Source organism: Notothenia rossii (genome assembly GCF_949606895.1).
Source record: "Notothenia rossii genome assembly, chromosome: 9".
Taxonomy (NCBI): domain Eukaryota; kingdom Metazoa; phylum Chordata; class Actinopteri; order Perciformes; family Nototheniidae; genus Notothenia; species Notothenia rossii.
In genome coordinates this window covers 75,873,739-75,892,367 of record NC_136907.1, presented here as the reverse complement: position 1 = coordinate 75,892,367, position 18,629 = coordinate 75,873,739, and the positions used below count along the sequence as shown (strand labels likewise).

General features: G+C 42.0%; 1 protein-coding gene across 1 annotated transcript in view; it reads left to right on the top strand.

Annotated features, from left to right (window-relative positions):
* LOC307020228 (partitioning defective 3 homolog) overlaps window positions 1-18,629 on the top strand; it is a 338,003-nt gene that overhangs the window by 156,272 nt on the left and 163,102 nt on the right. Inside the window, 5 exon segments of the mRNA XM_079651459.1 lie at window positions 1,686-1,811; window positions 4,400-5,109; window positions 9,844-9,983; window positions 11,015-11,143; window positions 16,280-16,315. Of these exon segments, the coding sequence (XP_079507585.1) occupies window positions 1,686-1,811; window positions 4,400-5,109; window positions 9,844-9,983; window positions 11,015-11,143; window positions 16,280-16,315 (1,141 nt within the window).

Genomic DNA, 18,629 nt, shown 5'->3' with positions numbered 1-18,629 from the left:
TTATTGAAAATCAAGATCAACCCACTTTTCCCCACCGCCTGACTTAATCAACCTAAAAGCACATTTATAATGCACTTTTCTTTTATTGGGGAAATGTCAGAGTAGACGTTATCCCAAGATTAAGATGCCCGGCTTTCATCAGAGAAATAGCCTCTGCGCTGCAAATCGCATTGTGTTCTCACTCAAATTCAATCAGTGGAATTGTCTCTGAACTTTGTTAAACTCCTGAACTTTTCTGCCCTCTGCGTAATCGCATTTCCATTCATATTGAATTATAAGCCCCAGGCGAGGGCCAGTGTTAAACCCCTAAAATCAACCCAATTTACCTAGGAGACACTCGCTCGTACTTCCTCAGAAAAACTCACACTATATACCGGGGAAGACTCGATTAGGTTTCTGCCGCCTTCCCTTCCCGCGGTTGATTTTCTCCCTCACACTCGGATCCATAATCCGTCAAGCGGCCTTTCAGGTGAAGTTAGTCTCTGGCTGTGGCGGCATAAGCCAGTTTTCCACGCCGGATTACAGGCGAAAACATTTCCAGCTCAGCACGGTTGAAGTGCCACAGACTGATAGAACATATTCGCTGCCTTTCGTTATCACAGCTTAATGGTGCTGCTTACTGAGAGCACTTTGTTTATTTTGCGCTCATAGTGACGCAGGAGTCCTCGGGGTTGGAAAATTAACACCTGCAAAACATCACAGCTACCGTGGAGTTTTCAGAGCGTTGATTACCTTTTGAATAGAAGCCGCCCCCACACAGCCTCTTCAGCACCCCGAGGTGATGCGACTGCTTTCTCTCACAAGCTTCGTCGGTACTCTGATGATGTAAATGACAGGACCGCACTGTATGCTCAAGTACGTGTTTGAGCAGAGGCTGCAACAAGCCATCCCTCTATTATTTGAGTTCTTTAACCGGAAAAGCATGTCATTAAGATGGCTGATTTTGGAGGGCAAGAGGAAGCAGAATATTTGTATCAAAGAACACCGTCTATTACATATGCAACAGAACAAAGCATGTCAGAAAACATTACGTCAAAAATACAGCAATTTCATATATTCAGGTGACATGTATTACCCTTTTGGGAATGTTAAAATATGATATTAGTTTACTGTTTGCTCGGTACACAGCATGTTTTGTTCGGGGGTTTGGAAGGCAACAAAGGGAAGCTTATTCATAAAGGACATTTCAGCGACAAGGCAAAAAACATTAAGACATAGCGCAAAAATATACCCATTATCAAGTCACATTTAAAACAATCATCAAGAGGCCAATACACACAAATAAAAATAAGCTTCAATAGAATGATATGGGTATAAAATACAAAGAATAAATTAACATTGCAGTGTAAGATAAGAAGAATTGTCTGAGTTGCTTCAGATATACAGAGCATACAAGCTGAACGCTGCTTCTCTGTTTAGTTGTGACTCCGGGGACAGACAGCAGACGTCTGGGTGCTTCATAGCAGAACATCAGAAATATACGTTGTCCCTCAACCATTCAGCGCTTTATAAACCAACAGAAGCACTTCAAAGTCAATTTACTGTCAGGAATCCAATGTGAAACCCCTCAAACTTTGATCAAAGAAACGTCCAGTGGTTGTAAGAAGCTCCTGCTCTCCACCAGCTCAGTCCATATTGAACCCACCGTCTTTCCTGCTGTTGACACACACTTTTGAACCTTTCAGGACTCTTGGCTTGTTGGTCAAGCGTCTGGAGAACGGAGGCAAGGCCGAGCAGCAGGGCCTCTTCCAGGAGAACGACTGTATCGTCCGTATCAATAACGGAGACCTGCGGAACATCCGCTTCGAACAGTAAGACCCCGCTGAGCGCTGGACTTCCTGTTTGCTCGACCTTCCCTTCCTCCCTGGTCTAATACCTACAGCGCTTCTTCCTGCTGTTATCCTCCCTCCTCGTGCCTTTGTGACCTTCTCCTCTGTCACCGCGCCAAGCTAAGCTAACCTTTCCCTGTTTAATTCCTGTAGGTCTCAATGGCTGAAGCAATCCCCTCTGCCTTCGTGTTTCAGTGACAGCTTCTCCACCACTCCTATTGTAACACCTCTCTCTGTCTGGAATTGGAACAAGGCTCCTAATATTCCCAGCCTCTGCTTTCATTACCTTCCTAACCCAACCCCCCTGCTAACCCCCCTCCCTCTTTTCTATATGCATTCGTATATAATGTGACCTGCTGAACGCTATTTCGAAAAAATCCAGTGATGCTTACTGGTTTTTGATTTGATTTCCACCTGTCAGCATACATGTATACTAAATATGTGAATGTGTTCAACTGTAGTATACAATGCATTTGTGATATACCCATGAGGCGACCATTATGCAAAGAAACACACACACACACACACACACACACACACACACACACACACACACACACACACACACACACACACACACACACACACACACACACACACACACACACACACACACACAGGTGTAATATGATGTGTGTGTCTCATGGGACTTCAGATGTAGTTATTTAAAGGTCTCCTCCGTCATAATTATATATCAAAAAAGTAAAGGACAACAAAAACAATATTTCTCACTTTCCTGCAAAACAGAGTATTTCGTTTTTTGCGGATTTAAAATAACTTTTCAGATTTGTATTCTCCACTCATTTCAGTTGAACGTGAATATTTATTTGATTATAGAAATGTACAAAATGTGACTACCATCGTATCAAATCCCAGTTACATCATAGTGTCTCAACCCTACTGTCTAGCCATAATGAACGTTTTAAATGGGACTATTAAAACAAGGAAAGTGCAAATAAAAAAAGCAAAACAAAATAATATTCACACATTAAATACGAGCTAAATCAGAACAAATGATATAACCACACATCCTAATAAAGGTAAGCCAACATATACAAGTAGCACGATAGCAGCCAATAATATCATTACTACACTGTACATTGTAACATTAAAGTATATACTGTATATCACCAATGTGTTATTTCACTTCAGTGTTGTTACAAGTGAATGAATGAACAGTGAATAAAGCATCTATACACAGTGTTGCTACAGAAGCACCAACAGTTGCTTTTTAACAGCATTATTTTATAGCATCTTCTCGGCTACACGCTTCATTCTGAACTCGTAAAGATGCCGAGACCGAGCCTCAGGGATCGTTATTAGTGTCTGGGAAAAAGCGGGCCAGGAATTTCACAACTAAAGTCTCTCGGGTGGGGGGTGGGTGGGGGGGGGGGGGGGGGACAGACATTGTAGTTGTTATTCGGGGAGCAATAGAAATTCTGGGACCCCGGTGTTTTCCGTGCAGCTGTCAGAGCCACACTGAAATGTGCTTTATTGAAACAGGTGGCGCTAACGAGGCTCGGCTGCTACTGACAGCCAGCATAAGTCTCCATTCACACCTACTGTACATGAGAAAGGAAGGGGGGGGGGGGGGGGGTTTAAAAGAGGATTTGGTGAAAACTATCTGACAGATAGAGGTCTTCTTCATCTGGAGCTAAATGAGGGGATTAAGCGATGGAGCTGAGGGGGGCTTCGGTCTCTTTTTAGAGCCGCTCACGCTGGTAATAAGTATTAATTAACATGTCAGGTGGGCCGAGATGGGTTTTATAAAGCGCTGGGAAAGTTTGTGTGCAGTTAACAATTGATGAGAAAGGTATTTAGGGTTTAAGGAAGTCTAATGCAATTCACATTTAAGTAAAAAAAACGATTTTTGTTGTTTCAGTAGATTTGTCTATTATAGAGAGAGATTCTATAGATTTTATATTATAGAATATGCAATACTAACAAATATATAGTTACTATTTTGGGATGTATAAAATCAATTCTATGTAATTTACTTTCCAATTCTCTTCCTGGCGCCCCTTTTTGTCCCAGAGCCCGGACAGTTTTGTTTTACCGGTATATTGATCTATTATTGAGAGAGAATGTGCTAACTTATTACATTTTATATTATAGAATATGGAGTCCAAAAAAAAGATAGTTATTGATGTTAACATGTATAAAATATACTTAAACTTATATGTGGTTTGTCCTTTAACAAGCTGCTGTGACGTGTGATCAAATCAAAATGTACCAAAGCCCCAAATCGCAAGAAATGCCTCAAAGGGCTGTACAAAGCAAACAAAAGCAAATACAAAAACAAAATACAAATGTCTTAGCATACAAATTATACAACAACATAAGTATTAGCCACGGGATAAAAGCATGTGACTGAAGTGATGCTAATGTAGACGGAAATTAGGTGATGGAAATGAGTCGAAGAGATGGGTTTTGAGTTTGCTTTTAAAGGAGTCAACGGAAATAGGCTGGTAGACGATTCCAAATGAGAGGTGCTCAGAATGAATTAATTCAATGTAATCTAATGATCAACTCTCTCTTCTTTCCAATTCTCGCCCTTTGTTCTGTCCCAGAGCTCAGAACATGTTTCGCCAGGCGATGCGTTCTCCCGTCATCATGTTCCACGTTATCCCGACATCGATGAAGACGCACTACGAGCAGATGTCCCACGCCGAGAGGAACCCGGCGTACGTGTCGGGACGTTTCAGCCCCGACTCTCTCTCCGGAAGCACCGTGTCCGGAAACGATCACCCCCCTCACAGGATGTCCCGACACGGATCTCAAACGCACCCACACTCCCATCAGCATCCTCAACCCCATCTTCAACCCCATCTTCAACCCCATCTTCAACCCCATCCTCAACCCCATCCTCAACCCCATCCTCAACCCCATCCTCAACCCCATCCTCAACCCCATCCTCAACCCCATCCTCAACCCCATCCTCAACCCCATCCTCAAACCCATCCTCATCCTCAAACCCATCCTCAAACCCATCCTCAACCCCATCCTCAACCCCATCCTCAACCCCATCCTCAAACCCATCCTCAACCCCATCCTCAAACCCATCCTCAACCCCATCCTCAACCCCATCCTCAACCCCATCCTCAACCCCATCCTCAACCAGATCAGACTGAGGGTTTCCCCCCTATGGTTCACCCGGTGGGCAACGCAGCCAAGCCTCCCACAGGACACACACCCCTCCCTCAGAGGGGGCTGAACGCCACGCCAACGGGTGGGTTCACCAAAAAGGTCGGGAGGAGGCTCAACATCCAGCTAAAGAAAGGTGAGGTGGGGCAAATGATTACTTTAGTGCCCAGAGAGGCTGCGATTCTGAATTAAAACACATTTGAAATATCTTTCTTGTTCGTTCACAAAAAGGTTTCGTTCATGGTTTTGCCACAAAACACTTTTTTTTTTAGGCCCAACCGGGAAGTAAGCATTTCAAGGTTTCCCTCGACAAAATGCCAATGGGAATTTCTATTGGATTTTGGAATATTGCAAAAAATATAATCTGTGGCAAACACACGGTTATGCTACTTAGAAGTTTTGTTCAGCAGGAACTACATCACAGTCACATGACTTCACGTCACCACCGCTAAGCTAAAGCTAGCTAATGTCCGGCGTGATGACGTTTAGTAGTCGTAAGTAGACACTTGTTTGCAACCACAGACACTTAAAAACTTCAGACATCAGTGGGATGTTTAATGAAATATCATGTAGAACAATACTTTGAAATCAGCTTGTGTTGCCCACAGATACTCATTAAAAAACATTGACTTCCAGACGAGAGAGCCCAAAAGTGCTAAAATGCTGACTCATGTGAAGGTTGAAGACCTATTCCTGCACCACTCTTTAGGGCAATCTCCTGCAACAGGCAGCAAATGATTGATAAGTCCATTTTTAGTTTCTCTTCAAACGTAGAATCATTTGAAACTTCCTTTGTCTAAAAAGTTCTTCTTTGTTATTGTGGAAAAAATGATATATTACATCATTTTGTTTTGGAAGTATCATCTAATTCTTTCCTGAGGGTCTGTGGAAATCTCTCTCTCTCTCTCTTTCTCATGCTTTGCATTCATCAGGCTTTACACATTAGAGGGATGCTAGTGTTTCTATTCCAACTGAATAAACAAGCAATGTCCCAACTCCCATCCTGGCGCATCAAAAACAAGAGTAGGAACCGTTTGAGGAGAAAAGGCTCAGACTTGGTTATAAGCAGAGTGTGAGAACGATGATGTAACAGGCTTAAAAACACGCAGAGTTTAGCATACTGATGCGTCCAGGAGGTGGAAACTCAGAGAGGAATAAAAACTTTGGGGACATCTCCTCGGCGGAGGCTCTGACTGACAGCTGGCACAGGTGGAGCAACCCTCTGCCAACAGGAGAGCAGGTGCCAGGTCTCAGGGCCAGAGAGCTTGTTGCTAAGCAGCCGCTGGAGCCTGTGTGCTGTCAAATGCCGAAGCAAAGAGTCTGACAGGGCTGCACCATATGCCCGTTGAAGTTTTCCCCCCAAATCTGCCCCCTCTCTTGGGGCTAGCATGAAGCCAGAACATAAAACATGGAAACACGCAGCTGGTTGATGCATATTCCATCCCAGCTGACGGCTACTTCCACTTGTTCCTCCATCCTATGCTGTGTCTCAAGTCGCCTACTTTAATGGTCTGGTTTGAGTCATCCCAATAGAAAGTAGTGCACTAGGAGAACACCTTTTAACGCTCAAACATTTATTGTGGACCGCTGGACACTTCTCAAGCTCAACAACTGCCATCTTGGCTACGTAGCGGAAGTTGTAAGACTAGCCATGTTAGCAGTTGCTCTGGTAAACACAGCAGTTGAATAATAGTTATACATTTTGTTTTCACTATTTGATTAACATACTACTACAGTGGTGTTCAAAAAGAAGCCTTTGTTGATTATTAGGGTTGGATGAGTACTATGTAACGATTTAGTACCGTGAACGATCCTTGGTTGGTAGCTAGCTTATCGTCAATACTGCTGAGCGCACAGCAGGCGTGTACGTATTTAGACACAGCTACACACATCATTATGTAAGTGTACACAACATGGCACTTTACTATAAGGGAAGTAATTGAGCCCCAACTAAGTGCGTTGGTCTCTGAAGAAAGTGGTACTGTACTTCTGTTCTAGCACTTGACATCATTTTGGCCCAAAAATATTTTTTCCAATAGGCGCTTTCACACCAAGTACTTTTCCCCGGAATAGTTCCCGGAACTTTTATTTCTCCGGAACTATCTAGTAAATTGCGTTCACACCGGAATAAGTTCCTGAGGGAGGATTAGGCAAATTAAGCCGCTGACGTCACTTCTTCTTCTTCTTCTGCTTTGGGTTTACTGGCAGGCCGCAAACAACTTCACGGCGTATACTGCGACCCGAAGTCCCGGAGCCTCCCGGAGTTCGGGACTTTGGGTGGCAGTAAATCGCCACCTGAAGCCCTGGGTAAATCGCCAGAAGCGCCGACACCTCCTCATCACTCCACCGATCCCACGTTTCATTTATGTTGCCATAAGTTAGTCCCTCTCCGTTTGTGCGCTGGGCTAATGCTAATAATGCTAATAATGCTAATGCGAGGAAATAAAATGGTGGCTTCACAAAAACTTTTCAGTGTTTTACGGGGCGTGGTTTGCAATTCGCCCAGCCAATCAAAAATTGGAACCTTTTTCTCCCCAGGAAAGTACCTGCTCTCTAGCAGGGACTAAAAAGGGGTGAAAAGGTTCCCGAAAAAAAAAAAAATGTTGGTGTGAACGCAACACCCCAGGAACTATCGGAACTATTTCAGGGAAAAGTACTCCAGTGTGAAAGCGCCTAAAGACTACAATTGGTATGGAGTCTGTAAATAAGTGTGAACAAAACTGCAAAAAATGAGTTACTATACCTTCTGTAAATAAATAGGGTTTACAAAGCTGAATCCAGAGTTATTATTTGGCTTCATACATTTTATTGAACCATGACCAGAATATCAGAGGCGGGGCTTAAGGAAAATTCAAGTGTGCATAGTCTATGGGCCCAAGACCCTGGATGGTCTGGGAACTTTTTGAATCTACAGCTGGTCTACTTTACACTTTATGTGCCACTCAGCAACTGTATCCAGTTCTCCTTATAAATCCTAGCTTGAGACTCATCTCTGGTTTTCTGTGTTTGCTTGATCATACATCTCAAGTACTTTAATCTGCCAGGAGATCTGTTATGTTCTCAGTCAAAGATGTTATCGTCTCCCACCTTTTGTTTGCTGTTGTTGAAGCAGACATTTGCAGCAGGATTACCAGCGACTCCCAAGAGGCTGTTTGGCGACTCCGTGTTGTTTTTGAGTACCAACTTAAGCCCACAGCTTTGAGCGCAGATTAAACTCCCGCCTTGTTTATGAGCTTGAATCAGACACCGGTCTCGTCGCAAAGCCCGTTGAATATTAAAATCAATCAAAGAATCCCATTCCGCACAGGAAATTGCTTCGTAGGTATGTCTCAATCATGCTAATGCGAGTTTTAAATGATGCTCCTCCTTGTTTAAAGCCAGGAAGACTGCAGGCATTTACCGGAGAGACCATTACACCTCGTCTGCCTGCAGGAAGTTGATTGGCTCATCAATGCAGGGGATTAGTTTAGAGGATGTGAAACAGAATCGCTAAGTGTTCTGCTTTTCTTTGCATCAGCTCACTCACAAAGGCAGCGGGGATTAGGGACAGTCCTCTGATACTGCAGGAGCGCTGATTGTTCCTATATTCACTTTGTTTCTCTGAAAAAACATACATGAAGTACCTTGATCAGAGCGGATGGACTTTAGTGTGTTTTGACAAGGCGTGTGGCGCAGTGGACTAGTGCGTTGGTTTCGGATCAGGGGTCACAGGTTCAAACCCCACTGCCGTCAGCATGTCGTTGTGTCCCTGAGACACTTCACTCCAAATTGCTCCTGAGGGGATTGAGTATGTTATTCGCTTTGGATTAAAGCGTCTAACAAGTAACATGTCATGTTGACAGATGCGGAAATGCTGGAATAAAACTATGACTTATCGTGATCTTAGTTTACCCTCCCTAACCACAGACAGTTTAATTTGTTCTTACTACTTTTTGATTTTTAGCTTCTGGGTTAAATTAAATATCAGACAAAAGTAATTAAAGTCTGAACTTATTTACTGGCTGCTTGTGATTGCAAGTACTTATTGTCGTATAACTTTAAAACATTAAATTGCCTTGGCTCACAAAATATCCCAGTCCGATTATTCACTATAAATCTACTCTCCGCTGACAGGATACAAAGTGGATCTTCATTTCCCGTATTTCACTTTCTTAATAATAGGAAATTGTTAGGATTAATGACGACTCGAGATACAGGCCTGTGTTGCAAGTGCTTCATAATGATAACATCTTGAGGCAAACACTTGCAGATATATAAAAACTAAATCAAATGGAATTACAATATGAAGTATGTGCAGCTCGATGCTGGTTTAGTGGGGACCGCTTGTGGGTAATGCAGTTTGTAGTAAAATGGATACAGAAAGAAAAACTATAATACTTACGTTTCCTATTCAGATGAGAGGATGGATAAACATTTGAAAAAGGTTGTGCAACACATCTCATAGAATAGCTTCTTGCATGTTTGGTTTTTTTGCACTCTTTGAAAGTGTAACACTGTCCAGCGTGACCAAACAGTCAGTGGTGTACTTTCTTGAAGTTCACTTTTCGTTTGTTCTATGGAAAGGCAAATGCTGGTCTCAGCGTTTTTACTCTTGAAATGAGTTGCAACTTTTATGATCACTAATTGGATTGTTTCTCCAGGTGTTTTCCTAACATCATGACATGCTACTGATTTATTACTGCGAAACAAACGGATGGTGTAATTGATCAAACCCAGCTATATAGAAACATTCACATTAGTTTGAGCTGCAGGGCTGCATATGGAGAGGAGACGCTTCAGATTCTGCCTCCAGATACCTGACTCCATCATCAGACCTGCTCTCTTCTTCTCTCCTCACTTCTCTCCTCACACCTCCTCTCCTCTCCCTCAGGTCCAGAGGGACTCGGCTTCAGTATAACTTCTCGAGACGTTCCCATCGGCGGCTCGGCGCCCATCTACGTGAAGAACATTCTTCCTCGGGGAGCTGCTATCCAAGATGGCCGCCTCAAAGCAGGAGACAGGCTACTGGAGGTGAGAAAGTGAACGTGCAGTCAAACTAAACGCATCATTTGTGAATCTCTAATGGTGAAAAACACTTTGAAAACATTATGCAATGTGTGACCCAAAAATGAGCGTTGCTGGTTTTGATGGATTTTACATTCTACTACAAATTTTCCATCTACCTTTTTTAAATGGGAATATTATAATCAAATCAAAGAAATGTTTACACTCACTTTATACTCTTGAACTTGTGCTGATTCTGAAACACAATTATTTAGAAAAACATTTGCTCTGATTATAATGCACACAACTATAAAGCCTTTGAATTACAGGTTTATTTGTAACTCTTATCTTGATGATTAATGCATTGGACAATGACTTAAATGTAATTGAAAAGTTAAATTGTTCTGCTTTTATCTGGTTTAAAACATTCCAATAAGCAAATATAACTAATATCCCCTCATATAAATGCAATGGTGTAGTGGGGATTTTTTTACTGGGTGGACGGGGGGGGGGGGGGGGGTTGGGAGAAAGACACTATGGACGCGCTCGTGAACTGTCAACGGGGGGGTACACTGTGGACCTCTGTCGCCTGTCAGCGCAACTTACATGATGCCGTTTTAAAAAATATAATAATAAAGGGCGGTGCCGGCCGTCAGCAAACCGAGCCGGCCTTTCTGCACGACTGTCACTCAAATGCGGGACATAGTCTCAATTTGTGGGACACGGGACAAATGATAAAAATGCTTTGTGGGCAGTCCAGGACAAAGTGGGACACCTACTCACGCTTCAAATCAAGTTGCATAAATGCTTGCTTGAGCTACGTTTTTATTATAATTACTGTGAAATGTATTGTGTTTTCGTCATTATTACAACACATACACACATAGTGATAACACTAGCAATGATTTTATATTTATTAGACTATTAAAAAAAAATTATGCTTCACAAAAGTGGGGGCTCCAAATAAGTGGGGGGACTGCGATCCCCTGCGTCCGACAACCACTACACCACTGTATATATGTGTATATGTGAACCCTGTCACTGTGTGTCCTGTGCAGGTGAACGGAGTGGACCTGAATGGTCGGACCCAGGAGGAAGTGGTGTCTCTGCTTCGAGCCACACCCATGGGGGGGGCTGTGGTACTGCTGGTTCTTCGGCAGGAGGACACCTTCCTCCCCAGAGAAGTGGTGCGTTTATCATCATCCTCCACCTTCCTAAGAACATTCCTTCAACCCTTCATCTTGTCAGCGTCACACACATCCCTTCATGACATACATACAGTCCCTGCATGAATGGATGGATGGGTATAGATTGTGTGTGTGTGTGTGTGTGTGTGTGTGTGTGTGTGTGTGTGTGTGTGTGTGTGTGTGTGTGTGTGTGTGTGTGTGTGTGTGTGTGTGTGTGTGTGTGTGTGTGTGTGTGTGTGTGTGTGTGTGTGTGTGTGTGTGTGTGTGTGTGTGTGTGTGTGTGTGTGTGGTGAGCAAGTTTAAAAAGTAACTAGTAATAGTTATAGTTACTGCTCTCAAAAAAGTAACTAGTTACTTTATTAGTTGCTAAATTATAAAAGTAACAAGTTACTTTACTTTAAAAATAATTACAATACAAATACAAGTTTTGGTGTTGTTCTGTGGCACAGTAAGAGAAAAGACAACTCCCCATCATTGTAGCAATTATCATTATGAAATGTAGTAGAACAATAAAACACAAAATATATGTTTAGACATTTTGACAGGCATCTTTATTGTAGCCTCAACAATCAAGTTCTAAGTAGTGTACTTGTAGTCAGTGTTGGGACTAACGCGTTAGTAGTGGTTATATCTCCAAGTTGCAAATGCGCTGCTGCTCTCGCTGATACCTGCATCTGCCATAGTGTGTGTGTGCTGGTGGTGGGCGTTGCCGTGTGTGCGTGTGTGTGGTTAGCAAGTGTGTGTGTGTGTGTGTGTGTGTGTCTGTGCATTTTCCCCTTAAGACCCGCCCAACTCTGTCTCTGATTGGCTTACCCTGAAATGTTACCCCGCCTTAACCAATCATCACTCCTCTCTGGTTACTTTCACTTTTCCATGGTGCTGTGAGAGGACATCGCTGTATTCACCTGTAAGTTACATCCGCTGGGAGATTCGGTTCAGTTCCATCAAATAATGTAACGCGGTGTAACCCATTTAAACCACAGTAACTATAACGGCGTTACTGAATGGGAATAGGTAACTAGTAACGTTATTAGTTACAACAAAAGGTAGTTGCGTTACCGTAACGCGTTAGCCCCAACACTGGTAGTGAGTATGTTAATCCCCCCAGTGATTTCCCAGCTAACACAACACGCTAGCCGAGCAGATTGATTGTCCCGCCTCGTCGCTGCACTCCTCTCTTATTACCAGCTGTGGGTCGCCTCAGAGGAAACCAGTAGAGCTCCATCTTCTCTCTTTATCTCCTCACACGTTCACTCCTTACCGGTCAGAAGCAGAATTCCTTTATTTGTCCCGCAGCGGGGAAAGCAGAAGTATAGTGCAGATAAAACACTCGTTGCTATGGGCAATATTATTATTATTAATAATGTGCTATGATAACGTGCAATTACGTATCTGCCACTACGTTTTTTTGCACTACTTAATACTATTAATATTCACATTAACGATGTAACCGTGTGTTTCCTGTAGATAATTAGCTACTCTTTGTAGGCTACTGCACTGTTAGTGTACAGTTGTATCTGGCACAACAATTTCCTTCGGGATTAATAAAGTCTTATCTTATCTTATCTATCTCTCTCTCTCTTATAAGGGAGAGACAATAAACGTAATAAAAAAGATAACTAAGTATCCACATGTTATTAATAATGAAAAACACATTGAGTTAATCAAAAAAATAGCACATAAGTAAATCATGCTTTTTAAAGGGACCATATCAATGTAAAGAGGTAGCTGGTACTGTTGGTTGATTGTAAATTAATTGAGAGAAAACATACATTCGACTGTCTTTCTTTATCCGTCCCCCTCCCTTTCGACCTCTTCCTTCCTCTCTCTCTGTTTCCCTCTCTCTCTCTCTGCTCCTCCATCTCTCGCTGCGTTTCTCCTCCGAGCCTCCTCTCCAGATTGATGGATGTTGGGATGAACAGACAGACGCAGGGCAGAGTGAAAAACACACTTGGCTTGAATATCAATAAGGACCAAAACAACTCCCACATTACATCTTACAAACAACTACACTCATCCTTTGTGTTGCTGCTGCTGTCACTCAGTCCGGACAGATGTCACTCTAAGCTTCAGTAATTCATGCACACCTTACATTAATGCGTTTGTTACAACTGTTTGCTTTCTTTACGGTTGTGTTTAACATGATGCCAGATGTTATGTGTAATTTAACTTTGCAGAAAATCAGGTTTGATCAACCACACATATGGCTACGTCTAAGTTGTAATGGTCAAAGCAAAATCAAGGTGGCAGAACATTAAAGCCTATATATATAATATATATATATATTATTTCAGCGTTGGCAAGCTTTTAATCAAATTGGTGTTTACTCCACATCCACGTCAATAATTCTCTGCTATCTCTCCTGGCTTTAACACACGCTTCATCGAGTTGTACCATGAGTTATGGCCCCAAACAGCCTTAAAACCCCCCTCTGTTGTCGTAAAAAATGGTCTCACCCAGCACCCTCCTCATCATTAGAGGCACAAGCAGCAGTTCGCCTGCAAGGAGCGTCAATCAAACGGCTGATTGGTGACAATTATCACAGCAGGAGACGCAGAGACCCTATTGGCTGTCTGTCGCCATGGGCCTGGTTTGATGAGAGGAAGTGCCCATGGTCGATACTCATCTTCAGATTAGAGCGCTGGCTTTCTGAGTCCAGCTGACTCTGCATGGCTGCTAGTTAGACAGCAGGATTGATCTGATCTGTGGTCGTAAGCCGGGGAGAGGGCAGAGGGGAGAGGGGAGAGGGAGATGTGACTCGAGGGAGATGAGGTCCAGCGAACAAAATGAGCAGCGAGAGTCTTTATCCAAAGCTTTGTGCAGGGCTAAGCATTTTTTCTATTGGTTTAAGAGAGAGGGCGGACTAACTAGCACGTCATTTAATGAAAATATGGCAATACATACATTGTAAAGTAGTAAAAACAAAGGTTAGACAAGACACGCTTTTTAAAAAGAAAAATAGGTTTTTTCCGTGGCCAATTAGTTGAATTAAAAATGGCAGCTACTGAGCTTAATACATTAACCCTAATGGAGTGTAATGAAAAACACAAAGTCAACAGCTGTTATATTGTTGGTACAGCTAGAAACTGCAGCAGGTGTAAAACAACAGACCTTATATTCATTTGTGTCTTTGATTCTTTAGCTATTTCACAAACTGGACTTCCTATTTGAAGACATTTCTAAAAATGTATCAACCCAGCAAATAACATATCATGATAAAATGTGTTATTAAGCTTTCCACATTAATGGTAATGGCTAAATATTTGCTATGAACATTGCTATTACAAAGATAATATGCTATTTTTAGACTTCCTATTTGATCACCTTTTTTGAGATTATAATAACCATGCAAATAACATTTAATCATGAAATTAGTTACTAAGAATTGCCAATGGACATTTAAATTACTAAGCTAGTAGCTATCATTAATGCATTGCACATTTATGCATTTTATGAAGTAAAACCCCAGCCTATTAATTCTGGATTGATCTAATTTAGTTGATTTTTGTAAGATTATATATACGCACACGTCAGCTTTAAATCAAAGTTACGTTTGAGTTAGTTGCCTCAAAAGATTATCACTAGTATGTTTGTCGACCTTGATCAGGGCATGCTGAATATAGGAATATCAGACTAAGTGCAAATGTTTCAAGATCAAAGCTCAGTAAACAAAGTCTTGTTCAAAGCGTCCGTCATGCAATTCCTTCATCGATGAATATGTGAGTAAAGCTGTCCACGGTGCCCTGCCTGTTGCTAACATAGATTAGTTCACCTCTTTTGCTTTTCATCTGGCGAAAGCTTTCTGTGTAAAGTGAGAGTTTCTCATGGATTACAGCAGCTGGACAGGAAGAGGTCTCTGTTCAGCGAGGAGATCAGACTGAGAGTGTTAAAGTGTGCGTGGCACAGTCTGTCCTCAGTGGGAGACTGTCCTTCTGTCCTTGCAAACACTACAGTTGTTTCTGACCCACAGTTTATATTAAGTCTGAGCGCACACTTCCCACCACCCATCTGTCTGCTGGGATTGGTCATGTTGTCATTCTGCATCATCTCTGAAACTACGGGGTGGGCCGAGGACAAACGTCCTTTAACGCACGGTAAAATAATTAGTGGCGTTAAAAATGTGTTGCGTTATTAACGCGTTAACTTGACAGCCCTAATGTTTTCGTGCCTGTAAATTGTCTGCAAAGGCTAAAATCACAAAGTTCCCCTGAAACGCCTCCATTGGACTCCTGTTTTGACTTTTGTAACAAAGTGTCATCACAATGTAACACTCACGCTTCTGTTGGCTAGCGCTCCAACATACTATACTGTACGTGATAGACAAACAAAAGGGGCGGGACATCTCTAAATGGTTGACCAATCACAACAGAGCCGACCAGCCAGTCAATCAGAGCAGACTGGGCTCTGGTTTCAGACAGAGGGTGAAAAGAGGCGCTGCAGCACAGGCAGTATGAGAAAGATAAAGAGCTTTTTGAACATTAAAGCATTGAGACATGTCCCAGTAGAGACACTACATACTGATATACACCTGAACATCAGCAGGAGAGGACTCTTTAAAGTAGAGACACTACATACTGATATACACCTGAACATCAGCAGGAGAGGACTCTTTAAAGTAGAGACACTACATACTGATATACACCTGAACATCAGCAGGAGAGGACTCTTTAAAGTAGAGACACTACATACTGATATACACCTGAACATCAGCAGGAGAGGACTCTTTAAAGTAGAGACACTACATACTGATATACACCTGAACATCAGCAGGAGAGGACTCTTTAAAGTAGAGACACTACATACTGATATACACCTGAACATCAGCAGGAGAGGACTCTTTAAAGTAGAGACACTACATACTGATATACACCTGAACATCAGCAGGAGAGGACTCTTTAAAGTAGAGACACTACATACTGATATACACCTGAAAATCAGCAGGAGAGGACTCTTTAAAGTAGAGACACTACATAATGATATACACCTGAACATCAGCAGGAGAGGACTCTTTAAAGTAGAGACACTACATACTGATATACACCTGAACATGAGTTTAATATTGCCCCTTTAATGTTCACTTGTTCCAGTCAATAAATATGTTTGCTTGAATAATTTGGTTTCTTCTTCATCCTCTAGAACGCTGAGCCGCAGATGCAGAGCCCCAGAGATTTGGTAAGACTTCACCCTGCAATTTAATCCACTTCCTCCTTCTTAACAGCTCCTACTCCTTAAGTGAGCGGAAACTTAGTCTGGATGTTATTCATCTCTGCATCTAGAAACACCGATTTGATCATGACTCGGTTGGGATTTAATCGAAAGTTTGTGCATGCATTTAGGGAATCAACTAGTAGCTGGTCTATTAAAGTGCCGGTCACGTGTGGTGCATATACTTGTTAGTCAGAAACACTAATTTCAATCTCCATCCAGAGGTGCTCCAACAAATCACAATTTCACGGTTCATCAGTATGGACTGTTGGAGCTGCAGAATAATTCACTCCATCACTCTCTCAGAGAAGATGGAAACACAGGGGAGTTCGCTTTATTTCTCGGCTGTGGATAAGGTTGTCAGTCTGGCCGTTGTGCCGCAGCCTCGCTCTCACATGTGAGGTGAATTACAAACAGTCGTTTAGTTTCTGTTTGACTTTTTTTAGGGGAAAACTGCAGTCAGTGAAAATAATCTTTGACTCACGAGCTATAATCGAGACATTTGCCTTTGTATAGCCTAATATATCATGCCAGCAAAATCTGATTGAATGTCGATAAACACTCCTAGTGAAGTCATTATTTAGGCAAGGCAATTTTCAGCACGTGGCGATTCAAAGTACTTTACAAAATAAAAACAAGACATTTAAGAACAAATACACATACATACATTATTAAATGGCATATGCATCCTTGTTAAAACATTGTAACCTGAATCTTTACACATATCTTTTCCATCTAAAGTCACATAAACGTATAACTGATTAGAGTTAAGACAGTGCTCTCTGCTAGGTGGAGGAGATGGAAAGTCAGAGACAGTGACAATACAGCTTTTTAAGAAGAGGATTTGTGGATCCATCAAAAATGAAAGGATACATAAGGATGGATAATGGCTGTGCTTTAGCAAACATGGTGGCTTACAATGTGACAGTACTCTTGAATTCACTTGTTTTTCTCCTTGGCCAAGACTTTTAATTGAATCTGTCACACACACTTCATCATTGTTCTCAGTCAATGCTCCAAAGTCCTATTGTTTGGATTGTGCCCTGTAGTGGCAGTTAGTGCTGCGTACCGGTACGCCGAACCGGTACTGGACTTGTAAACAGTTTTGGTTCAAGTCCGGTTAAAACCGGAACGTCGGGAACCGGTACTTGGACTCGTAAAAAAACTAGCACTTACGTATATTCTCCTTTTTGTTCGAAACCATCTAAAACCTTCCATAGATCGAGAAATTTGCACTCAGAAAGGACGAAAAACATCGTGTCAGCTTCTGATATGGCGGCCATTACTGAACTCACGAAGTCTCGCAAAATATCGTAACTGCTCGCGAGATCTGTGTGACGTCAAGGGAAGGTAGTGATGTGATTGGCTTAGACATAGTGGACAGCGTGGTCGAGTAGTAGTCACTACAGTGAACAAAGTGACATCACTATGTAACACTCATTACACATTGTGAACAAAGTGACATCACTATGTAACACTCATTACACATTGTGAACAAAGTGACATCACTATGTAACACTCATTACACATTGTGAACAAAGTGACATCACTATGTAACACTCATTACACATTGTGAACAAAGTGACATCACTATGTAACACTCATTACACATTGTGAACAAAGTGACATCACTATGTAACACTCATTACACATTGTGAACAAAGTGACATCACTATGTAACACTCATTACACATTGTGAACAAAGTGACATCACTATGTAACACTCATTACACATTGTGAACAAAGTTTTTTTTTTTTTTTTAAATGCACAGGAGGTAGCAGGAGATTCAGTTCAGGAGGTTCCTTTTAAAATCAAAGCTGACAAATCAGGCCCACAGAAATTGAAGTAAGGTTGCAAGATGTTATAGAACTGGTCAGATTTGAGATGTAGAATACGTGTAAGATATTCAAAAGGAACCAACTCAAATACAACTTAAGAGATGAGCCCTTTTCACTAGTCCATCAAGTAATATATTTATCCTAGCAGCAAAATGAAGGTCATTATATAATCTTCAGCAGCAGAAGTTACATTTCTTCCTAAAAGTCAAAGACAGCAGGTCTGTCTGCTGTGAACCTTTTGACCAGTGTTTCGGCAGTTTACAGCACGGAGGCTCTTGGACATATGGGGGTAAATGAGGGGTTAAAACAGTTCCTCTGATGAGGGGGATTTACCGTATATATCCTGTGTATGACACTCAACTTTTGTTCTGGAACATATGGATATCGTTCTGGCATAATTCCAGATATCTTCCCATGTCTCCTCAACAATAATCACTGACAA